Here is a 24,641-nt window from a genome sequence, read left to right as displayed (position 1 = left end):
TTTTTTGCAGAGTCATCTCCTTCGGCTTGTGGGCCAGTAGCACTGTGAAAGTGTTGCAGCTATTTACAATGTAGAATGGGCATCAAAGTGTGTGTGTGTGTGTGTGTGTGTGTGTGTGTGTGTGTGTGTGTGTGTGTGTGTGTGTGTGTGTGCGTGTGTGTGCGTGTGCGTGTGTTTATTTGCATGTGCACTTTAACATTTTGCACAAACGACTGAGCACATTAGGCTGATGTGACTCGGCTGAGCTGTTTGAAAATTGGAATAGTTTGCAAGAAAGCGTGAGTTTTATTGCAGTAGTAAGGTTTTTATCTAATAAATGTACAGTTAAGACAGCTCAGAGTTTAATTTGAAAAATTGCTCTGGAGGCTGAAATATTCTTACTGGGCAACTTAATCCTCAACAAGCCGGACGAACCCACACAGTTTTAAAGAGCACAACGTGGGAATGAAAAAAAAAAGGAGACTTTTACATCAATTCATTCATCGTCATGTTTGTCGTCATCATGGACCGTTGGCTTGGAAAGGGCCCACTAGCCCTTTTGCACTGCGGGAACTTCCACAACTTGAAACCCCTGACTTCACCTGACATCACTTTTAAATACTTGTGAGATCCTTTTTGCGTCACTCTTAATTTGATATGTTTTGGATTTACACTGTAAAGGCCACAGCAGTAGCAACTATACCATTAGTGGGACGGAACAATGGAAGCAGTATATTGATTTTCTTGAACATCTATTCTATCTCCAGCACACTGCTGCTGTCACTGGTCAAATATGGGGTCCAGCTCTTTGAACCACTGTGTCATTTTAAATGTTTTACTTCATTTGCTGGACTTTTTGACCGCGTGTCATCGCCAGACGCTGACATCTTCATGTTTTGATGTCTTTGTTCGCCTAACAACCGTTTTTCCAGTGTGTTTCTTCTTTTTTAAACACACTGTTTGTCCTGCCCAGTATAAAAACAGTAGTTAAAACGCGGCCGCTGTAGTTATAATAACTTTGGCTGTGATGTGACGACACCTCTGCTTAATGGAGCACCAATAACATCAGTGTTGGTAAACCCTGAAAGTATCTGGAATTTGCATTTAGTGCCATTTCTCCAGGCCCTCATCTACGAAATGAGAGTTGGAAACAAAAGAAAAACCAAAAAGATATATTGAGTTATGTTAAGTTCCTGCAGTGGAAAACAGCTTTAGGTGATTTAAATAGCTACAGGCTTTCTAAGACGAGAAGGACAAAATAGGTCATCTAGAAAATTTGGCATGACTTGACACCATTCTTTGCGTCGGTAGAATTCGTAAACCGGGGGTTATATTATAGTTCCTTCTCTTCTTCCCCTTTTGCCTTCGATCTAATGTCAGGACGGGACAGGCACGCTTTGCAAATGGTCAGCTTTGTGTTCATCTTCATTGTCGACACGTTCTCACTCCCAACTCGTCAAATAGCGATGCTCGGTCAGCGGCTCTAAGCTTTAAATGATGACGCTCTAGGCGCCTGTTAACTTTGACTTAGGACTTGCGTCACCGCCAAGCATTTTACCGTTAACACTAGTTCACTTCTTACTTCCCCACAGTATATTTTGTTCATGTGGCATTTCAGGGGAATGATGCAACACACAGCGCATTGAGCATGAACACCTTTGTGTGTGCTGGTAGCTGGAACGCCATCTGTGAAGGTGTTACGTTCAAGTATAAACAAACCTTAGTGGTGCTTGACGTGAACTTTTGCACATGAGACCCAAACAGCAGTCTCCTGCACTTAAGTCCTGTGTTTGTTTGACCCGTCCACCCTTCCTACGTGGACTCTCTCCCTCGTCATACGCTCTAACGGCGGTTCTGAGGGACCGACCGACTGTTTTTGGCGAGCTGGGAGAGAGAGCGGGTTGCCATTGAAAAATAATTCAGTCATGAGATTTCAGAAAATTGCGCAATGCCAGAGAAGCAGTCTTGTTTTGATTAACTCTCAACCACAAAACATGAGATATCATAATTCTTGCTGTTGCCCCATCGTGTATTTATGTATGTGTCAATGCTGGGGAACGAGAAAGTGATTCACATTCAGTCGTAACACAGGACTAGTGCTAAAATCAACAGTTTGATCATGTTTCCCTTATAGCAAGCTTGCAAAGTATTTGCTATCATACAGCAGCTTGGGCTTCAAAACCGACATCACATATCCCGTTTTGCTGTAAAATAAGAACACATTTTGTTGAACTAAATTTTAAAATTCAAGTTCAAGCCAGCTTAATGCCCCCCTAAAGTTTGACAATCCTCTCTGTTGTGTAATTAACAATTGTCTTAGGGATGTATGAAACACTTCACGTTACATGATATCATATTTACGATTGACAACATAATTATTGTGTTAATTTATTCAGTGCATTCTGTCACCATAATATCACCATTCGTCGCTTTAACGCACAATGAGGTTCAGCAGCCCTCCATTTGTCAGATCCCTTCCTCCTGTCAAGTAATCATGGGCTATACATGGCCGTTTAATATTCATAATCATGTGTCACTTTGACATTTTCAAAAGGTTCCCAATCACAGTCTCTGATGGCGTCCTGTACAGGCCATGCATAACAATCTTCTCCCCCGTCATCAATAATTGTAGCCATCCTCTGACACACAGGGGCTGAGGAGATGAATGCTGGGCTGCCGTGTCACTGTGGAGTTGTGTTTGAACGGTGGAGCCCGGAGAGTGGATGCAGAAAGGTTTTCAGTCCTCCAGACGCCGTGCCCTGTAAAAGCACAGCCCCAACCGTTCTGTACACAAAAGCATTTAAACGCAGATAAGTCGATTTACAAATGGTTGGTTTTGCATCAGCGCGTGTGAGTGGTGGGCGGGCGACTCTGTGCGTAGCAGAGGGGACGACTTCCCTGCTTGATAACATGTAGCTCACATTCCTGGGATTCCTCAAGCCTCCACTCCGAGCCTGTCCTTCTAGCACAGCTCTTTGGGCCCGTCTTTTTATAGCACCGTGACATTCAATCACATGCGCTACATGTGTCGATTACATTATCTGTAAAAAAAAAAAAATCAATTTAATCCGGCCAGCCATTGATGTGAAGTTTTGAAAAATCTGTCCGCCCCTTTTCAGACACTTATGCTTCAGCTGAGGTCTGAAAGGTCATCCGAGAAGAGAGAAAAATACGAGTGCACGGTGACACAAGCAGCTGTCAGGGATTCCTGAGAATACCAACCCATATCCCACATACCATCACTGCAGCAACAAGGAACGCTTGCATTTTGTACAGATGTGTGATCTTGTGGTTATTTCCTCTGTTAGAACACGTTTTATAAATGTTAAATATGGTAAATACGATAACTATTAAAGTTTAGATTGGTAAAACCAGTGCCTCCTAAATCCAGAACCCAATTCACTGTGTAACTTCATGTTGTCTATTTTCTTTCCTTCACAACAGTCCAAATGCATTTCTGTTTTGCCACCCATTTAAAGCCTTTCCACCACAGACCGAGACATTGACTTACAAGGTCATGAAAGGCATCTCAATGGTATGGTTTAAGGGGGGGGCAAAATGGGCATTTAAAGAAGTGTCATTGTCTTAATTTAGTTCTTAATGTCTGACAATTTTGCAAATCTACTTAAAAAAAATATCATCCAGGTGAACTAGAGTTGTCGTGAAAACTGCGAAACTTGTAGTTGCAGTGTCTACGGGCCCTGAAGCAGCCGTGTCCCTGTGTGGGAGGAGAAAGTCCTGGGATTGAACGTAAAAGCGAAGTACAAAATAATGGCTTACAATTAACTCGCAGCTGCTCTGTAGTTTAGTGGTTTTACAGCATGCCTCGGGGTAGCGCACACGGACCCTTGAAATAACTAAAGCTGTAATTAAGGTTGCAACATTTTCCCTGCTTTGCCCGGCACAGACATCAGGAATACCTCGGGTCTGACATGGCCAGGAATGTTAACTGCAGACCTCCTGAGCACATGCAGGGAACATGAATGAGATAACTGCACCAGTTTGTGTTAGAAATGTCATTTCTTAAATCTTGTTCAAGTATGCTGCTTGCCTCAGCTACCGGCAGCCAGTCCGGGTCGTGTGCTGCACGCAGTAGAAACGCTCTTCTGCTGACACCTAAAGGACAAACTGCTCTTCAGAATACCATTTTCTAATTGTGACAATAAATAAAGACAACAAAAAGAGGAAATGTTTATCTTCAAATACTCTTTATTTAAAAATTACAATAATTCACAGTTCATTAGGAATTACAGCACACAATTAAATGTGATGAGTATTAATCAAAATGTATCGCTTTGGTTATACTAGTACCCATATGCATAAAATAATGTAAACAAAAAAAATGTAAATGAGCCGATGTCTTTGCCTTACCTTTTTGAAATGAATTATTTGATCGAAAGCAAGAGAGAAAAACACATTTGAAAATAGTCTTCATGGTCAAATGACAGTAAGATACAGTTTGTTTTTTGTCAAAAATAATAAAATATCAATTGCCGTGTACATAAAAGCTACAAAGAGCGTCGTGAATGCCTCTGTTAGTGCGGATGTGTTCAGAATCTGCATAATTCACAGAGAAATGACATAAATAAGTTATGAACAAAATACTTAGACTTCGCCCAGCAATGATGGCTATGTTAACAACACAGGGTGATTCATCTGCCAGGCTCACTTTCATTAGGCTTCTCGCATCTACAGGTAACAGAGACGACGCAGATCACCACAAAAAAACAAACAAAAACACACGTTGTAATCTAAGCCCTCCATCTTTCACAGTGGTTTTTGGAAGACTCGGTTTCCAATTGCGCACATTATTAGTGTCATACTCTGCTCTCATCAAGAAAGAGATGCGTTGAAAAAATGACCGCTGTGGTCTTTGTTCACTTGGCAGAAAATACTGCAACCATCGCTGGAGGACCACCACTGAGGATGCAGCGTTTCCAATAAATACTTTGAGTCCAATTGAAGTCAAATCAATCACTTTTGCCATCATTTTATGTATTTCAAAGTAAATTTGATGATGAAAAGTGTCTAGTGTTGGTAAAATAGAAGTCTTGTCAAAGGAGATTACAGTGTACTTACTTTACATCGAATAGAAAGCAGTTATGTAAAGTCATGAACAGTAGTGTGATGAGCACTCTGCTCTACTTGCAGCAAACACCTTTGAAATTAACTCCTGACCTCCATTGGACATCGAGCCATTTTGGGTTCTCTGTAATATTGCACATTATAATATACTCATAACTTTCTGTTGTCCAGCACAGCTACTGCCACGACCGCCACTCAGTAATGTAGAAAAAGGCCTCCCATTGGACTGCACTGCTACTGGGAGAGGCAACCGTTTCTCAAACTGAGCTCAGGAAATGACATCATTCAATAACTTACAAAATCTTTAAAAACACCGTCCAAAACACTTTGGAACATTGAAGCACCTTCTTTTAGAGTACAATAAACACAGTCTGCTTTACTTGTTGATGTGGGAAAGAAAAAAAAAGTGTTTCTTCTTAACATTCTTAATTTCAATCATTTCTCACACTAATTAAATCCTGTTTTATTAGGACTCACCTGGCGCTTCACACATTTACCAAGGTGATTTATTTCCCCATAATGAATAGTTCTCCTTCATAAACCTACAACATCAAAGGTTTTATGGGGAGGAACACACACTGATGGGGCACACATCTTCATCTTCAAGTTATCTTCATCAACTCCTTCCCTGCTTTGAGGCACATGTACAACCTGTGGACGGTTGTGATCTTTCCAAGTTACCGTTAAAAAAGAAAATTATGTAAGGTTGACGACCATCCATTCATCTCTCCCAGCTATGTGACATCACTTTATCCACGGTGAAAGATAATATCTCCCAGCTATTCATAATTCATGTTGCGAGTTTGAATGAGAAACGTCAGCTGCGCCTCACCTGAAGGGCTGAACTACATAACTGTGAAACGTGAAGGTAATTTTTAAAAAACAGTCAGCGTATGAAAAGTCAGTGTCAAGGCACGTATGCAAAGATGCGCTTTTGTAAATACTCAAAATCAGTCAATATCAAAAGCTCAATGTTTCAACTTGAAGGGGCACACGACCCGGTGTGCGATATAATATATGTGTATCCATTAGAACTACACATTAAAGCTCCATTTAACAAAATCTTTAACATCAGAAGGACCTTCTAGAAAAATGTGAAAGCGCTGTGGACACTGAGCTGAAACATAACAACCGGTTGAGCCGGCTCTACCTCAAGGCTCCGCTGCTTTGAGTTTCGGCCACCTAGTGGTCAAAAATTGCTTCACGCAGCTTTGGGGAATCAGCGGAGTAGCAAATAAAAGAACAACTAATTTGGTTCTAGCAACTCATCTGTATAGACGCGTATTGTAAACACTTGTTACACTTGTTGTAACATTTAAGGAAAGGTTTAATTAGGAATGTACTGCATTCATTTTTCCAAACTAGCTAAAAACTAACAAATCATCTTTGATGCACACTGAGGGAGATGGAGAATGTCACATAGGGCCCCCCGCTATAACAATAAATGCACAGCTTGTAAAAAGATAAAAGACGAGCAGGTGGGGTGCCGGATAGCTCCGTTGGTAGAGCTGGCGCCCCTCGTACCGAGGCTAAGTCCTCACTCCAGCGGCCCCAGGTTTGAATCCGACCGGCGGTCCTCTTTCTGCCGTTTCTCTCCCTCCTTTCACTCTCAAGCTGTCCTATCTGAATAAAAGGCAAAAAGGTAAAAAAAAATAAACTAGATAAAAAAAAAAAAAGACGAGCCGAAGTTCACTGGCGTCTTCAAGTGCTGTTTCCTTGTTCTTGCTCAAACAGCAGCATGGCAAGCTGGGAGCGAGAACCGAGTCCCTCCAAGTTGCTCTGAACACATCTGTGGTAGATGTCTTCACTTAGCCGCGGGTTGCAGGCTTGGTAGCTGTACTGCTGGTGCAGCGCTGGCTCCACTGCCCTGAATACGTGCAGACCCGAGTACTTCAAGAACATGTCGAAGATGTCCAGGGTCTCCAGGATGTCCTCGTTCTCCTGGACGTCTGCCACCATTCGCGTGCGCGTCGCCATGTAGTCAGAGTTGTAAAAACACGCTTCTTCGTACGACCTGCGGTCAAAATGGCCCGCATCCCTGATCAGGTCGACGGTTGCCGGCGGCTGCTGGTTGTGATAGGCCACATCGGGGTTGAAGTCCTGGAAATGGATGGGGAAGAAGACCTGCCAGTTGTTTATGGAATTCATGCGGCAGCGGTTCAGAAACTCTGAATTGACATTCGTCTTGACGCTAGCCAAGAAGAACAGCGAGTCCACTGGGTGCTTTTTCGAGATGATGTCCATGAACTTGATCTGGGATGGCGTTTCTGTCTTGACACTTATCCACGGGATTTTGACTGCCGAGTATTTGCGTTCATACGTGTTTATCTGTGCCTTCACACCAGCAAATATATCGTTCTGGCTAACTTGCTGTGCCTCCACTGGGTCATAGATGAACAAGAATGTTAAGATGGCATTCTCACTGGTCTCAAAAGCATTCGTGGCAAAGACTTCCAGGAAATGGTTGACGTAGCTCCGGTCCTGCAGCGTGAGAGGTATAATGATGTGAATCCTTGTAGCTTCAGTGACATAGGGCATGGGGATGATCTCAATCCGACTCAGAGGTCGCACCAGATGAACTCGCTTGGTGACGGAACGGCTGTGACCTTTTTGGTTCACCACCTCCAGCTGAAGGTCCAAGGTGTACTCCATGCCCCTGACGGGGTCAAAGCGCCTGTACCCGTTGATCAGCTGCTGCTTCTTCAGGTGTAGTACAGGCATGTACTTCTTGTTCAGCTCGACCATCGCTACTTCAATGACATCAGCCACGTCCAAGCGATCGATACCCTGCAGTTCACACTTCGGAGAGCCATCAATGCACGAATAAATCTCCTCCTCCGTAAAGTATTCCCACTTCAGGACTTCAAACCGAGATTTCGGTTCAAACGGTGGATTGATCCCCACTGGCCACTGGGCGGTTCGGTTGCCCTCAAAAGCAACCACGCTCACGTTCTTGATCTCCGCCTGTGGAAACGGGAGAAGCGTTCAGATGTAGGTGGTTGCTGAGCCGCCAGAGGTAAGCAAAGAGAAGCCGGTTTTTATTTTTGACCGAACCGCGGGTGATTTGTGACACTTGAAAAGCCGCTTACCTGCAGCTTAGCAATCTCATCGTAAGTCTTCTGGAGTTCAATCTCAGTGAAGTATCTGTGCAGCCTGTACATCTGTTCAGGGTCGGACACTGGATGGACAGTCAGAGCGTTTTTGAACTGTTCACTTTGTTCTTTACTCGGATCAGAGTTTTTCCCCAGCTCGTAACGGTGGTACTGAAGACCCTGAGAAGAAACAGAGACATCGTTTCATGAGGCATCTCAAATCTGGAATGACAGAAACGTGCTTAATGATTTTTCAAAGCATAGTTGTTCTGCTGTGCTACTTCAAACTAACATCACATGCTATCTGGAGTCCCCTGAAAACAGGCCAGTTTCAACATAATGAAGAGAAGAGATCCATTTTGTAAGTGAATACTAGTGTTAAACAAAACCTTTCTATCAGGGTTTTGATCGTGTCAGGAATGTGCCACTTTTTATACATAACAAAAGTATGATCACAGCAGCACCAGATAGGAATTTAAAGGTTCAAACCTGATAACAAAACGACTGATACTGGCACCAGAATCCCACTTCAAGACACAGTCACTTAAACTGAAAACAGAGTAGTGACCAAAGGAGCTTTGAGCGATTTAAAAAAAAAGTGAATCCAATCTGATCAAGCTATTAAAAGAACAAAGAATGGCGACAGAGCTCAACCGAGCGTCGAGGCCACTCCGTTGTAAATGTTTGCCAACAGCCTGCACTTAGGGAAGCATTATCCGTGCCTAATTGTCATCAATGTTCTCTCTTAACAGAAAAATTGATGTCTGGCTCTGTGTTTAAGCCGTTTGCTTTACACGCACCAGGCCTTTTAACCCGCTTCCCTCCCTCATTTAGGTGGCTCTGCTGGAGCCCTTCTGGCTCCGGGCACTTTACTTAGCCATTCAACTCACTCTCAATTGTGTAACAAGATGGTGTCCTGAGCTGTGTCTTGAAGAGGAGCACGAAGGCAAAGGACAGTGGAACAACTCCACTATAAAATCCTGGCCGCAGACACATTGATAACCTTCTGACAATATGTTTGAATATGATGATAAAGACCACAAACCTTAGCGTGGAAGAAGGAAGCTGTGCTAAATGCAACAAACAATCAGCCGAAAGGGCACTGGGACAGGTCAGGGCTCCGCAGAGCTTCTTTGACCTTAAATGCTAATGACATTACGGGAGCAGAGCATGTTGACCCACAGGGGATTTTCACACCATTGAACCTAAGCAAGGCTGAACTCGGCTGCGGTCTGTTTGCCTGTTTACCTATTCCACACTGCTGTGGAGGGAGGGCTAAAAGGGAATTAGCAATCTACTCTGTAGGATAAATACCACCTCTGTGCTAGAACAGTAATTACACTTTTACATAGCTGTCTGTCACTTTTAAGTGTCGACCCAGAAGGCAAAGCATAATTTTCTGCCGTGACAGTTTTGTTTTCCTGTCGAGGAGGAGAAACCCTGCTGCAACCTGTTCTGAGTGACAGTCCCGAGCATGTTTTCCCTCCGTCTGCTGGTTATTCATTTTAACTTTGAACAGCCTCAGTTTCTTCCCTTTGAACATCAAACACTGAGCATCGGATACACCGTTTTCTAAATGACTATCGTTGAAAAGAGAGATGTCAACATGTTGAATAGGTGCAGTGTGATCGTGTCAAGAATATATTCAACCTACCGCATATTCACTGACACAGTTTGTGTGCGTGTAATCGATGATGCATCTTCCGAGCCACTCGTCGGGCCTGGCGCTCAGGATGTCGTTCCTGCAGTTTTCCAGGTAGGGCTGGAGTCGGAGGAGCAGGGTACGTGACAGGACGTACCCGAACCCCCCGTAGCAGTACTTCCCTTCCATTTCTCCGCCGATGAACTCCTCGGGGCTGCCCATGTAAAGCTCTCGATCCATACTCAGGTGCTCCACCAGAGCTTTGATCCTGTCCGCTTCCGTGTACGCGTCGTCCTGGACAATGTAAAACCAGTCGTACTCGTTGATGTAATGGTCTAAAATGTATTTGATGTTCTGAAACATGTTCCATATCAGCCTTTCGTCCCCGTGAGAGACGACGAACATGCCGTGGGGGACTTTGCGGTTGCGCATGCCGGTGAAGAAGATGACAGTGTCCAGGTGATGGCTGATGGTGCGATTGACAGCAACGCCCAGAGTGTTTATGGTGTTTTTGGATGTCAGGACCCCGACAAACAGACGCTCTCGCATCCCCAACTCTGTGCTTATGTATTTAGCCCTGAAAAAGACATCAGACAGCTACTGAATAGCTCAACGCTAAATAGACATTTTTATTAAAAAAGACCCAAAATAAAACAACATAACAGACAACTCTGCAACTTACGGTCACAAGAAAGGTTTTCCTACCTTACAATTAATTGATCCAGAAATCGATGGGAATAATCGTGACAGTAATATTGCCTTTAAAAGGCAGCAGAAGGTTTTGATCCAAACTAAATCTGTGGCTTTGTCCACCAAATTACAAGGAAATCCTCAGTGATTTTAATATTTCCGGTATGCGAAATAACAAGAAAAACCACAAGCTCTTGGGAAAAGTAAACATGCGAGGACTTGAGTTGTGATTCATCACTGCAACTGTGACCCAACCTGACTTTTTGAATCACTCTAGCTCCAGATAATTCTGATAAGCATTTTTCACTACTTATTGACACTCCTTTAATAAAGAAAATAACTTTACAACCCACTGTGTGGCACTTCCTGCATATGAAACTGGATATTGAATTGCTTTAATATCAAACCTCAGCTGAACATTTTTTTTTTCCCCCACAGAGAAAAGTCTCTTTCTCAATGTCAACCGCTTTGGGTGTGAGGGCTTTAACGCCACAAGGTCTCCATCCAGTAAAATCTGGGAAACGGCTGCCTGTTTCAAAGAAACATGCAGGGGGGGCACAGGCCCCAAAATGTAGATAATCTTAGCTCTGTGGCAGGGAATGTTGGCAGGCAGACACCAGTGAACTTATTTAGACACATTTTAATCAGGCTTTCGGTAGCAATTTGATCAAGGACATCAGGGAGAGGAGGGTAAAATACTGCAGAAATATACTATGTTTATATAGTTTTGCCTGCATTTTTTTATGACTTGTATATTAACATTAACATAAATATGTATATTTCAGTCTTATTGATCATGTCAGTGCCAAATCTCTTAGCCACATGGCTAGGCACCTGTACATCCAGCAACATGAGATTGAATTATCGTTCATCTTCCCCTGAGGATCAACCGGCTCAACGGCTCGTTGTTTAATAAAACGGGATCTGCACTGTAAGCCCGGTAACAGTAAGTGGCCATCCAAAGCTCACCTGAACACTTTCTTGGTGGGACTCTGCTGGACTTGTTTATACGGGACAATTCTGGGTTCAAAGTCCTCCTCGGACTCCACGTCGTTGATGGTGGAGATGGAGTTGGGCTTTCGGGCTCCTTTGAGCTGCCCATCCTGACCCAGAGTCAGCTCCTCGCCCTCCTGGCCGTCCTGGTAACACGCTTCCTCCGTCCAGTTCACACTCAGTAAACTCAACGTGAACCCTAAAGAAACACCGATGACCACCGGGCCGACCGACCGCAGCACGGAGATCAACGCCGAAAACCTCATCTTGCGCTCCGGCTCCTCGGTCTGACGGTTGCCCCGCGTCGCTTCACGAGCCGTCCAAACAGGCCTTTCTGGTCCGGGACGGGTCAACTACATCGAGTCGGACTCGAAGAAAGCCGTGTCGACATTCAACTTAAGAAAAAAAAAATATGTTACTTCCTCCTTAAATTTTACGCAGGTTTCTTACGTGTCAGTAGCCGCTAGCTGGCTCCTCCTCCCCGGCCAGACATTAGCCTCGGAGGCGGGTCTCGTTCCAGACTGCGTCTGGGCTGCGCAGAGCGGCTGTCTGCGGGGAAACGTGAACTGGAACGCAGCCACAGGCCCTTTCTGACCGTCTACACTCCATCCAGACATGCTGTATATATATATATATATATATATATATATATACCTTCACCTATAAAGGGGAACACTTTAACATAGTGCTCATCAGTAGGTTATTATTATTATTATTATTATTATTATTATTATTATTATTATTATTATTATTATTATTAGTATTATTATTAGTATTATTATTAGTATTATTATTGTTATAACAATATAAACCTGTTGTTATTGTTGTTGTTGTTATTAATAGTATTATTTATTCTGCATTGTGCATTTTCACTTTTGATACTAAAAGTCTGCTAACGATACTCTTCCAGTAAGTGTAACGTCTTCAATGCACGACTTGTAAGGCACTTTTATGAGCAGACTGATACCAACAAGGTGCACAACAACAAACACCTCCCACTCACCAGGATTATTATCACATGCTCAAAAACGTCAAACTCCCTCTGTGGTGAACTCCTGTGCTTTCATTATGTTCTTATCTCACCTAAAAATAAAAAAGAAGAAGATCAATTTTGACGATAACAAAGTCATATATCTTGCATACCTTATCATCTTTGGTTGCACTTATGAAGGTACACATTCGGCCTGTCTGTGCAAATACACAGTATAATTATGTGTGAGTCCAGACGTTTGATTTAAGATGCCTGAGTTTAGTCTGTTTTCCCAGGTCCAGTTTGTTTGCTGTTGGCCGTCAGGTCCAGCCTCCCGAGACCTCAGCACTGTGTGTTGTCCTGGACAAAACATGAATGTTGATTCATGTTTGTTGTTTGTTATCACATTTTATAAACCAATTAAATATTTTGTTTTTCATTGAATTTAACTACATTACCATACCACATTACATTTATTCAAAGGATTTATCCAGACTTTAAAATGAGTGTTATAGTGCACTGACACACTTCTTTAGTCAGGATTCTCATGATCATCACTATTAATGATCACAAGGTGAAGACAGGACAATTAGTGTGTACAGCAAGGATTAGCTCAGTTTTCATCCACCTGGCTCTCGCTGTTCTCTATGTGGCCTCTGTGCTCCTCACACAGATGTCAGGGTGCATTGTGGTCCGCTTGGTCCATCCTTCAACTGCATCTACTTCAGTCCTTATCTGAAAGCAGCTGCCCCTGGTATCTCGTTGTGCCCTTCGTCCTCCCTCTTTGTGATATGTAAGTAAAAGATTAATATAAAAAGTGTCCTCTCCTCTGTTTTGTGTTGATCTTTTTTATTAAATCAGGTACTTGAATCTCTTCTGCCCTCTGGTGGTTACCAAATTACTAACCTCACCTAATCTGAATTTGGGTCATAAAAGGGTTTCAGTACAAAGTCAGTGATTAGACAATAAACAATGACTTACAGTATTTTACATGTGGCTCCATACATTGCTAAATACGTTCAAAACAATGTTTGGATTACTATTACTATTTGTTGTTATGATTATTATTATTATTATTGTTATTATTGTTATTAATAATAAAATATCATCATAATTATATTGTCTTTTCTATTTGTCTTCTATTGTTCTTATTTTCGTACTTTTAGAAACCGAGGATAACACCATGTCGTTTTGTCATAATTGATTGACACATTCTTTCATGTACTTACATATCCAGCCAACACATATTTCTGAACACACTGTTTACATGTGTGCAGGTCTACTAATAAATATAATTACATTTAACTACAGATGGTGCTACATGATGCATTTAAATGTCCATAACCTGGAGGTCTGCAGATTAAACATGTCTAAAACTTTTTGTTATTGAAATGAAAAAATGTGCCGGCTACGCACGGTGGTGTAGTGGGTAGCACTCTCGCCTCACAGCAAGAGGGTCCCTGGTTCGTTTCCCGGGTCGGCCCGGGTTCCTTCTGTGTGGAGTTTGCATGTTCTCCCCGTGTAAGCGTGGGTTCTCTCCGGGTTCTCCGGCTTCCTCCCACAGTCCAAAGATATGCAGGATGGGGATAGGTAAATTGATGACTCTAAATTGCCCGTAGGTGTGAATGTGAGCGTGAATGGTTGTCTGTCTCTACATGTTGGCCCTGTGATAGACTGGCGTCCTGTCCAGGGTAAACCCTGCCTTCGCCCAATGATAGCTGGGATCGGCTCCAGCCCTCCCGCGACCCTGAATACAGGGTAAGCGGTAGACAATGGATGGATGGATGGATGAAAAAATGTCAAGGTACATCGTGTAGGATTTGGAGCCATCTAGTGGTGATGTTGCAGATTGCAACCAACCGAAACTTCTCCCAAGAGAACCCGGAAGGAGAACTATGGCGGACAACATGAAATAAACATGAATGAGCCTGTCTAAAGCCAGTGTTTGGATTGTCCATTCTGGGCTTCTGTGCAAACATGGCGGCCGGCTCCATGAAGAGGACCTGCTCCGTATGTAATGTGAGATGGCTGATTCTAAGGTGATGAAAAAACAATGATTCATTTATTAAATCATCCATTCATCAGTTTATTGTACATTCATCCAAAGGTCACTCAGAGCTCTTGAAAAGTAATATCCATTTTCACATAACAATTATTAGGCTAACAGCTATTAAATGTGAGGGTCACATTTTTACTGTCTGTCCTCAAACAATAATCAGGTAAGCATATGCACACTGAATCAGTTTTGCTCGTTGTAATCAGTCTTCCTTTTCTACTGGCCTTGAAGCAATCCGTTCTCAAACGGAATCCACGGCCCGTTTTCTCAGTAAAAACACAGGCCAAAGTTCATCTGACGCTAATATGAAACTTCAGCAGCCTGAATGAGAAAAAAGCAAGTGAATATCTTCCAATGTTTTAGTAAACATCCCCTCTTTATGTTACTGTCCCACTACTGAAACTCAGAATGAATGTCTATGTAGAGGATAACACAGTTTATCAACTTCAGATAAAGGAGTGGATTTTTGTATATATAATGTATATAAATACAATATATATAGAAATTTGGATTTTGTCCTCCATGATTTACATTGAAAATGCAGGAATGAGTCCCAAAACCCGGAAATTGGTTTGTATTTTAGCACTTCTGGTTCCCTAATCTTCTTGGAGTCAATGGGTTTTTGGTTAGACGCCTAAAACAAGGTCTATGTTTAATATTTGAATTTTTTTTTGTTTTTCAGGTCATGGAAATCTTTGAAAGCTTCATCGTAAGCAGCTGAACTTGCTTTAGTTTTTTTTTTTTAAATCATTTTCTTCTCTCATTCATGAGGCTTCTAACTGACAGGTGGGGAGTTTATTTATTTAACTTCTTGCAGGGTCATTAATACTGTGAGAGGCATGTGACTCCACCCAGCCCTCAGGTGAATCTTATACATTACTCTACTAAACGTAAACACCGGGACTATTCTCTTTGTAAAGCCGCGTTGTGTAAACGCATAATGTGGTATAGGTCGTTTTTTTTTTTGTTTTTTTTTACTTCAGGCGACTGCATTCACCACTGTTGAAAAATCCCAGTATATACCAGCATGATTTCCAAGCCGATCCGTACTGGGGGTCAGCAGGGACGCTTCAAAAGTTGTGTTGTGTGTAACCGTGTAAGAATCATTTTTTACATCTTTTAATTGTATGCAATAATCCAAAATCCATTGGAGAAGCCCCCCAATCGTTGAGGTAATCTTGGCCAACACAAATATTTAATGTCTTAAATGTCAGTCTGTACCGGAGTAATAATTACAAGCAAATCCTGTTACAGTTCATACGGACACTGGATATTGTTAAGGCAAAAAGTGCACTGTGTGAACCTATCCTTTCAGTCGGTTAAAGTTTAACCACGATAACTGAAATCTGAAGGGGACATTTGTTTTCCCCCACAATCATCACGAGCCTTTGAATGCACCCTTTTAGGTGTCCTCGTAGCTGCCTGAAGAGAAACCAAATGTCACCAGCAGCAGCGCCGCTTCTGTCCTTCAATGCTGGAGTTATTCCTCACATGCTAAGTTCGGCGTGTTGGAGCCTTAACGCGGCTTTGATGCAGCTTTAGGATCCATCACGTCTGTCGTCTCCGATTCGAGTTTTCAATCGCAGCCGGTGTGATTTTCTGCGGTAATGGAGTGTCGCGTGTTGTCCATTCAGAGTCATGTTGTCAGGGGATACGTGGGGAACAAGTCGGCAACATTCCCGCTGCAGGTAAGAACCATATCTGATATTCAGGTGGCTCCACTAGACGCCTCGGCAACAGCACGCACAGAAAACGGCGTAAAATGTGGAAAGAAACGACGTGGGTAGAAGCGAGACTTCCGGATTTGTGATTGGTCTGTTTCCTTTCCTTTCCTGTCCAAACATCACGGACCGTTTTCTGATGTAAAGACTTTCCCCACGGAGCTTAACAGACAATGGCTGTGAAATAAAATAAAATAATAATAATAAAAAATAACCCTAAACTCAATGAAAAAGAACTGATGTGATGTGACAATCTAAAAGACACGTTTTCATTCCGAAGAGAGATTGATTTAGGGCCTAAATAGTTGCCTACAAAACACAACCATAGTTTATTTATTTATTTGTTGAAATACTTTTTGCTTGGTGTATTGAATATAATACACAGGGAGGACAGCGGACTTTTTTGTCATAATTTTAATAATTTTCCCCAAGAAGAAGGTGATATAAAAGCACCATACCAATGTTTCTGCCCTAGACTCAACTTTCAGAAATAAAATGTTTGCATTATGCAGGATTTTTGCAAATTTGACTCTTAACTCTAGAAAACCATTGGTTCCTTTTAATTTTCCACATTTCTGAGCCTTAAAACAAGCACAAGTTAGCAACATCATAATAGTTTGCGTCCACTTTCCCTCATTCACATCATGACAGCGTTTCATTGTCAGTGTTTGATGGATCTGACATATTTGCATTTAATGGTTCTTATATCAAACATGTTTTCTGCTTTGCAGGATCATTTTCAGAAAGTCCCCAGAAATGGCCGTCTATCTATCTTTAAGTGCAGGGACAAGCATTTAGAAACTAAAGCATTGTAAAAGTGTTTCCAAATGCAATGTGATTTACATTAAGTTTACTATAATATGCCAAAACTGACCTTAGTCCTTTTTTATAATAATCATAAAAGACAGTGGGTTGCGTAACTGAGTCTTTGGTTTGGTCTTTGGACACCTCTCACAGTATTTAACCATGCTGTTCCCACAGGGAAGTGAAATTCAGAAGAAGACCCAGTAAATGTCATTGTTCTCTGTTTTAATAGCTGCTTAATTTCTCTTTTCTTAGTTGCTGGGCTTTGAAGTGGACTCCATCAACTCGGTGCAGTTCTCCAATCACACAGGTTGGCTGAGTCGTTTTAAATTGCCCTGTGTAAAAAAGAAGAAAAAAAAAACATTCTCAATGACTTGACCCTTTCATATTTTTTAATCAAATATATGTTGCAGATGGCTTTTCTTTTAGTCTTTATTCAAAAACTATTACATTTGGATCCATGTGGTTTCATACAGTGTTTAGGTTGTAGACTTTGACCTACAGTCGTCCTTCTGTTTTTACCTTAGCACACGCATGTAAAGAACTCCCTCCCACAAATATCAACCTATTTGTGAAAGACTTAAGCTGTGAAATACAATCTTTGTGGTCAAAAGTCAGGTTCGGGGGAGGCGTCTCACACTCACTGTGTTAATGTTTCCTAAGAATCGTTTCTCTCATCAGTTTCTCTTCTTTCTCAGTTAACTTCCACTTTACATTACCTAGTGTGAATACTTGCAGATGCCACAAAGAGCAAGTGGAGGAATCAGATTCTTTTTAAAAGATTATCTGCATGTACTACTGTCGAAAGATATGACAAAACAATATTTTTTTTAATTAAATTTACCAACTATATATATATAGCTTTTATATATATCTATAGCTTTAATGTTATAATAAGCCTTATGAAGCTATTGAAATTATTTAAAATAAAAGCTCAGTCCATAGCAATGCATTCCCATCTTTTATTTTCTAAGCCTAGGATTTACCAATACATCATAATGCAGGCACAGGGATAAAATAATAGATTTCAAAAATGGGGCAAGAAGGTCACCGAAACATATGCTAAAAACATAAAGAAGACATTTCACCATTCATCTTATGCATCCTCTCTGGGCTATAACACCTTCTATGTAGAATCCTAAACAAATAATAGTAATCATAAATGATATGAAAATTTCTATTTTAATGAAAACTTTAAAATAGAAATAATCCCAGTCTTCAATTTGGCAATAATGGTGTCATTTCAGCCAGAGTATCTGTATATTTGAATGTATTTGTATTTAAAGTTTTATAACTATTTTTAAATATTCTGCTGTCCGCCCCATGTTGGAAATGATCATTTTAAATGTAGTAATAATCAGTGTATTGATTTTGGTGGTTCCTATGTGATTCTTTGAGTGTTAACATGAAACGGGAAGGTATTTGACACATGATGAACACCTGAATGAATGAATCAATGTTGTCATGAGGTCATCAACTGTTCTTTTGTTTTCCTGAAGATAAGGCAAGGCAACTCTTTAACTAACAACTCTGAGAATGTTTAGAAGGAGTGATTCAACACCCATAGAGAGTAGAATAAGGTTTGGAAGAAGGTGGCTGTTTAAGACATCAGCGAGTAGAATTCATCGGTTTTCTTATTTGAAATAATATCACAAATAAGAGGGATGAAGGTCATGCAGGCTATCCTTTGCTGAGAGGCCACAAGTAGCAGTAACAGGATGATTGCACATTATTATTATTTCCCAAGATCCTTTTCAGTCAGTTGCTCTAAACTAAAACATCTTCATTCGGTGACCTGACTGAGAGCAAGTGGAATGGAACTGTGAGCAGGAAATAAGGTCAGCATAACCAACAGAAATATATCAAGTTTGCCAACATTAGCGAACATAGGCCGGCATATACTGGTCATAGTATACCAGACACTGCAAAGCTGGAAATGATCAAGTGCTCGTGAATTCTGTGTTTCATTCAAAGATGAAAACTATATCTTTTACTTTCAGCTGTTCCAGTGCTGCTTCAAGTTATTGCATTTAGATAACTGAACACAACAATTCAGCAGCAGCCCTGAAACAGATTTAAAATGTAAAAGTAGTGAAATCTATACAACAAATGTACATGTGCTGCATTGTAGTATGGTAGTCTGGGTTAGAGACACAGAACCAGCCTTCGCACATCAAGGCTGATGAAAGCCAAAAATCTTTATCGCTGAATTGTTAATTGTCTTTTTTAATAGATCAATCAACAGCTCTATCATTATTCTGCATACAGTACAAGCTTCATTATAGTGATTTGTGCAACGGGCCAGTAAATGCTCACCCATTAAAGAAAACAACATCAAATTTAAGGTCCTGAATTGAAACTTGTTGGCTGGAGGAGACCTGCAGAGAGGACAGGATTATAATCTGGGGGTCCTGTGCCAAAGTATGTGAAGAATGTTCTTTCACCACAGGAGCAGGACAAGCATCCGCTCTTCTGAGAACTGGTCAGTTTGGAGCATGTTCAGTAAATCACATTACTGTGGAGACTGTAATCCTGCTTCTAGTTCACACTAGTGTGTGTCAACAACATTAATATACAGAAATGTTCGCCTTCATTGGCGTCTTTCCCCTACGACCCCAGCACATGCTTTTATTGTTCCTCAAGCTTTCTGTTGAGACCTCACTGCAGGTGGAGCTCTCTCGCTGGCCCAGGGTCAGGTTTGGGCTCCGTGTGAACAGTATGAAGAATATACCACATTGTGATTGCCTGCGTCTCCATTCTGTGTCCAATCGTTAGCAGTCAGAACAGCTTTTGAGAGTGTATTCTAGGTCAGTAGTGAAGGAGGGACAAAGAAAGGGGGGTAATTGGCAGCCAGGATACAGGCATCCCATTCAGTCGAAGTGGAGGCCCCTGTTTTGCTCTGGACGCGGCACAGGGGAGGAGGAGGAGAAACACTTGCATGTCTGTAGTTTAATTTGATTTCCTGCAGGGTCTCACAGATCCCCAAAGGTCTAAAACACTTTTGTCTTGTAAAATGTCATGTAAATTTGAACCTCTGTTCTCCCTCTTGAATCTTAGGCTACGCCCATTGGAAAGGGCAAGTACTGACAGCGGAGGAGCTTAATGTGCTGTATGAGGGCATTAAGCTCAATAAGGTGAACCGCTACGACTACATCCTCACAGGTGAGTACAATACAAGCAGCGAATCCCAGTAAAGGGATGTGGATCTCGAGCAGCTTTGTATAGCTCTTTATTAGAATATATACTAAATAGTCTTCCAACGGCAGCCTCAGCAGGACTGCAATCCAATGAAGCCTCAATGTATTTGGAGTGAAGTGGCACGTTTCCCCTCCACTGATGTGCAGACACCAATGAACCGTTCTTTGACTGGCTCACACTGTTAGATTTGATTCATTTGCATGTGTTGTCATGGATGGATCGATAAACTTTGATCCATTTTTGGGAACAAGTAAAACAGACTTTCAGTCTGTAATTTTCTCTTCGTTACTCTTTTATGACCCAGGTTACAGCCGAGACACGTCCTTCCTGGAGATGGTGGTTGACATTATTCAGGAGCTGAAGACGGCCAATCCCAGGCTGGTATATGGTGAGAGTACAATGCTCACATTTCACATTTAAATAACTGGTATTGGTTAGTTGAACCGATCAGGAGATGGAGATAAAAATGATGGTAATCAGTTGATCTATTTAGATAATTGACCAGTTGTTTCAAGCAAAAGTGCAATAGGATTCCCTTTTTCCAGCATCTTAGTTGTGACAGTTTGCTACTTTTCTTTGCATTGACTGATGATGGAAGAAAAGGATAAAAATAATCATTAGTTGTAGCCCTAGAGTGTAACCTTTAGTCTTAAAGTAAGTCCAGAGCCTAATTTTGAATCCTCTTCTCCACAGTTTGTGATCCTGTCATGGGAGATCACGGTGCTATGGTACGTATCTTACAGTGTGTTCCCCTTTTTCTTCTTCTAAACAGCTGTGCAGGGATCACTGTACTATGTGCCCTTTTTGTACTTTCATTCAGATAGTTTATTTGTTTTTACTTTTGGAAATCCATAATTTAAAATAAGTAAGTGACACAGTTTAAAAACCGTGTGGAAAAAAAACGTGAAATTCTTGTTTTTGCTGTGTGTTTCAGTACGTTCCAGAGTATCTGCTGCCAGTCTACAGGGACAAAGTAGTGCCTTTGGCCGACATCCTCACCCCCAACCAGTTTGAAGCGGAGTGAGTGCATTTCCAGTCGTCATGAACAAAGTTGATAGTACGCTATATTGTCAAAATGAATGACGGGATGATACTAATTTGGCGTTATTAGCTAATACTGGAGAGATATTAGATGAGAATGATTCTCATGGCTACATCTGTGAACACTGCCTTGTTCTACACAGGCTACTAACTGGGAGGAAAATCACCACAGAGGACGATGCTGTTGAGGTGAGTGTATAAAACATTTAGTTTAGTTTGTGACAACAAAAAGCAAAAAGCTTGAGAAAACCCTTCCTGCTCTCCAGGTGATGGACTTGCTACATGAAATGGGTCCAGAGACCGTGGTCCTCACTAGTACGGACCTGCCGTCCAAACGTGGGGACCAGTTTTTGGTGGCCCTAGGGAGCCAAAAAATAGGTAAAGTACCAGACTAAACTTCTCTGGAGAGAACATCTACTTAATGCTGCCTATAAGATTTGGATGTGTGTCCTCGCTGTAGTGAAACCAGATGGGACCAACACCAGTCAGAAAATCCGCATGGACATCCCCAAAGTGGATGCTGTGTTTGTGGGAACAGGAGATCTGTTTGCTGCCATGTTGCTGGCCTGGACTCACCATCACCCTAAAGACCTGAAGGTAAATCACACTGGACGTTTCCATCAAAAAATGTCCACCTGGATAATAAATTAGTATTTTATTGTATCCTCGTCTTCCTACTATTTTTCGCAGGCTGCCTGTGAAAAGACTGTTTCTGTCCTGCACCATGTCATTAAGAGGACCATGACTTATGCCAATGGTAGGGATCTGTGTATTTACTGGCTTCTGTCTGTCCTGTGCTCTTTCTGCTTTATCTTGAAGTCATTTACCAAACATAAAAGGAAACCATTAGCTCTCTTTAATAGTCATATGTCAAACAGCTGTCTGCGTTATGTAGAGCCCATTAGCATTACCTTAAAAAGCGGTTGCCTGGAAACACATCTGAGTTGTTTACATTACATAGTTTACCCTCTCACAGATTTGGTTTTGTTGTTGTTAGGTATTGAGTAAAAGGACATTTTATATGGAAAACAACTGCTTGTGTAACTGCATGTAAAAAGTCACAAGAGGATTAACAGCCTTAGCAATGGCTGAATGAATGAGCCTTTTACTGCTAAGTTGACTCGTGGGCTCAAATCCACAAACCTGGAGTTTACTTTCAACTGCTCTTTTCTCTCCTCAGACTTGGCTGGACCCGGGGATCGGCCCAGTCCTTCACAACTGGAGCTGAGGATGGTTCAGAGCAAAGCTGACATTGAGAACCCTGCCATTGTAGTGGAAGCTAAGGTTTTATAAAAGCCTTCTCACTGAAGAACGTAACCTTGTCGTGGACACTCACATTGCGGCGGCTCTAAATCGCCGTAGAATCTGGGTGGGCCGCCAGACATGTATTTTCACATCAACTGATTGTCGCGTATCTCTGCCTTACAGAATCTCTGAGGGAGTACAACCATGTTTTCATGAGCGGAGTCAGCAGGATTAGTTGTATTTCCATTCTGATCCCTAAAACACACTGGAATCACTGCCATACGCGTCTGTACTGTGGCCTGTAGACATCATCTGTCATACAAAAGAAAACGGACTAGCTAACTACGATTAGGTTTAAAGATAGTGTAAGTGTACTTGAATCCTCATTGACATGGTGAAATGTGTGTCTTGCTATAAAACAACTCATGAATAGATGCATGCATGACCATGCTCTACTCGTAAGGACTAGTCAAAAGGCATTATATATCATGCACTTGAAGGAATTGTTATACCCTTATTCATGCATCGGATGCATGATAAGTGCTCAAAATGTGATTTGTTTCTCCACAAAATGTCAAACATCTTATGCAATGACAGTGTCGACCATTCAGTTTCAGTAGTCCAATTTGTTTCACTTCTATTGTAACTTGACGATAATCACGAGAATAATTGATGTCTAAAATTGTTCTTTTAATCAATTTTATGAAAATGTTTTTCACCTCCGATTTTAATTATGCATAGATTTCTTGAACTAGCAGATGCATAACATGTTAGAGCCACGTCTTAAGCATCTCAAATTGAGGTATTTGCACAGATAATCTTTAATATATTTACTAATGATCATTGTTCTCATTTTTGACTGTTGACCATATCTCAACAAAAGAGTCTGTATGAGAGACCATGCTGTACAATAGCCTTACAAAGAAAACCATTGGTTGTGAATGTTTTTGTGTACCGATGTAATAAATGATCCTCACACGTTAGAAAGTCAAGTGCCAAACCTCGAGCTGCTGCTCTGATAGAAGAAACAGCAATATACGATATTAAATGATTAATATTTTACTGAAACTGTTTTGATTGTATTCATTATTATTATGACAAAGTTCCAAGGATGGAATATTTCTTATTACTGATACTTTTTTTCTTTTAGGTCTGTTATCTGGGTCAAAGCTTAAGTGTTAACACAAGGCAGAGAATCTCCCCATGTCTGCATACAAATAATTAACTTTTCTTTTTTTGTCCTTTTGGAAATGTGAAACATTTATAGCCTATAATCCCCAAATCAAATTCAGGCTGAATATGGGTAATGTGTGGGATCAAAAGAAACTAAGATTTCCACTACGGAGATGTAAAGGTACACATCATTCACTTGAATTCTTAAATTACTAAGTTTAACTTTAGAAAAAGGTTTTTTTAAGTGTTTTTTAAAAGGACATTCAAAATAAATGCTAATGGACTACATAAATAAAACTTGAAATATTTATGATTGCATTTGATCTTCATGTATTAGAAAGAGGATTAAAGGAGAAATCAGGCGTGGTGCTTTTAACATGAAAGGGTAAGGAAATAATAAGAAGAAATAAAGTTAAAGTTATAAATAAAGGCAAACAAATCAGCTTCCAGGCACTTATTATACTGTGTGATTTGGGCCAGGTGACAGCTCTGTATTGCTAACACTAATCCACAGTAGGAATAGCCAGCATTAACCCAAATACCGAGACAGGCCAATATGTCTGCCCGACTACAACCTGAATACACTAAGCAAAGTTAGAAGGACATCTTTGGGGGCAAAATAGGCCTACAAGACAAACTCAATGCTGCTGTTGTGAAAGAGAAGGGATGAATTTGTTATTCTGACTGGTTCATGTTTGAGACGTTATAGTCAAGCAAGATAAAGTGCCATATGTTATCAACAGGCATAGCAGATTTGTCACACCAAAGCCTCGGAGGCTTATGTGTCCAAGTTTCTGATCCGTCAGCTTGTCTCACGTCCAACGTAGCCGACTGCAGCTACGCCACACTACCAGCAGAGGGCTAAAGAGGTCTAAAGTTCATCAAACACTGCACACACTTATTCAGGGAATACACACACACACACACACACATGACAAGATGATGTATCGAA

General features: G+C 41.3%; 2 protein-coding genes across 4 annotated transcripts; one reads left to right on the top strand and one right to left on the bottom strand.

Moving 5' to 3' along the window:
- Nucleotides 1–4,176: 4,176 nt before the first annotated feature.
- On the bottom strand, nt 4,177–11,912 carry chpfa (chondroitin polymerizing factor a). Of its 2 annotated transcripts, XR_014598039.1 has the most exons (5): nt 11,458–11,912; nt 9,811–10,375; nt 8,154–8,336; nt 6,178–8,028; nt 4,177–6,145 (listed from the first exon to the last, which is right to left on the bottom strand). XR_014598039.1 is itself a non-coding variant. In XM_084022478.1 (4 exons), exons 1-4 carry the CDS (start codon nt 11,745–11,747, stop codon nt 6,766–6,768), a joined length of 2,301 nt encoding a protein of 766 aa, XP_083878604.1. In that variant the 5' UTR covers nt 11,748–11,912; the 3' UTR covers nt 4,177–6,765. The 2 variants fall into 2 exon arrangements, 1 of the variants encoding a protein (XP_083878604.1); XM_084022478.1 differs by having other exon boundaries at nt 4,177–8,028.
- Nucleotides 11,913–15,896: 3,984 nt separating this feature from the next.
- On the top strand, nt 15,897–23,900 carry LOC311022539 (pyridoxal kinase-like). Of its 2 annotated transcripts, XR_014598118.1 has the most exons (12): nt 15,897–16,195; nt 17,288–17,342; nt 20,090–20,194; nt 20,535–20,618; nt 20,924–20,958; nt 21,165–21,250; nt 21,415–21,460; nt 21,538–21,649; nt 21,732–21,868; nt 21,962–22,028; nt 22,452–22,881; nt 23,667–23,900. XR_014598118.1 is itself a non-coding variant. In XM_084023849.1 (11 exons), the coding sequence occupies exons 1-11, from the start codon at nt 16,115–16,117 to the stop codon at nt 22,562–22,564; spliced, it is 921 nt and encodes a 306-aa protein (XP_083879975.1). In that variant the 5' UTR covers nt 15,897–16,114; the 3' UTR covers nt 22,565–23,584. The 2 variants fall into 2 exon arrangements, 1 of the variants encoding a protein (XP_083879975.1); XM_084023849.1 differs by lacking the exon at nt 23,667–23,900 and having other exon boundaries at nt 22,452–23,584.
- The last annotated feature ends 741 nt before the right edge of the window (nt 23,901–24,641 follow it).

Source organism: Eutrigla gurnardus, assembly GCF_963514095.1.
Source record: "Eutrigla gurnardus genome assembly, chromosome: 12".
Taxonomy (NCBI): domain Eukaryota; kingdom Metazoa; phylum Chordata; class Actinopteri; order Perciformes; family Triglidae; genus Eutrigla; species Eutrigla gurnardus.
Note: the sequence above shows the minus strand (reverse complement) of the source record. Positions and strands in the feature narration are given on the sequence as shown.

What these genes read in the sequence shown, in the direction of transcription:
- LOC311022539 (XM_084023849.1), top strand. Translation starts at nt 16,115, where the DNA reads ATGGAGTGTCGCGTGTTGTCCATTCAGAGTCATGTTGTCAGGGGATAC. An exon ending in CGGCAACATTCCCGCTGCAG is followed by an intron (nt 16,196 to 17,287) that starts GTAAGAACCATA and finishes CTCTTTTCTTAG; the next exon opens with TTGCTGGGCTTTGAAGTGGA. An exon ending in CAGAGGACGATGCTGTTGAG is followed by an intron (nt 21,461 to 21,537) that starts GTGAGTGTATAA and finishes CCTGCTCTCCAG; the next exon opens with GTGATGGACTTGCTACATGA.
- chpfa (XM_084022478.1), bottom strand. Translation starts at nt 11,747, where the DNA reads ATGAGGTTTTCGGCGTTGATCTCCGTGCTGCGGTCGGTCGGCCCGGTG. An exon ending in ACTGTGTCAGTGAATATGCG is followed by an intron (nt 8,337 to 9,810) that starts GTAGGTTGAATA and finishes GTTTCTTCTCAG; the next exon opens with GGTCTTCAGTACCACCGTTA. An exon ending in ATGAGATTGCTAAGCTGCAG is followed by an intron (nt 8,029 to 8,153) that starts GTAAGCGGCTTT and finishes CCGTTTCCACAG; the next exon opens with GCGGAGATCAAGAACGTGAG.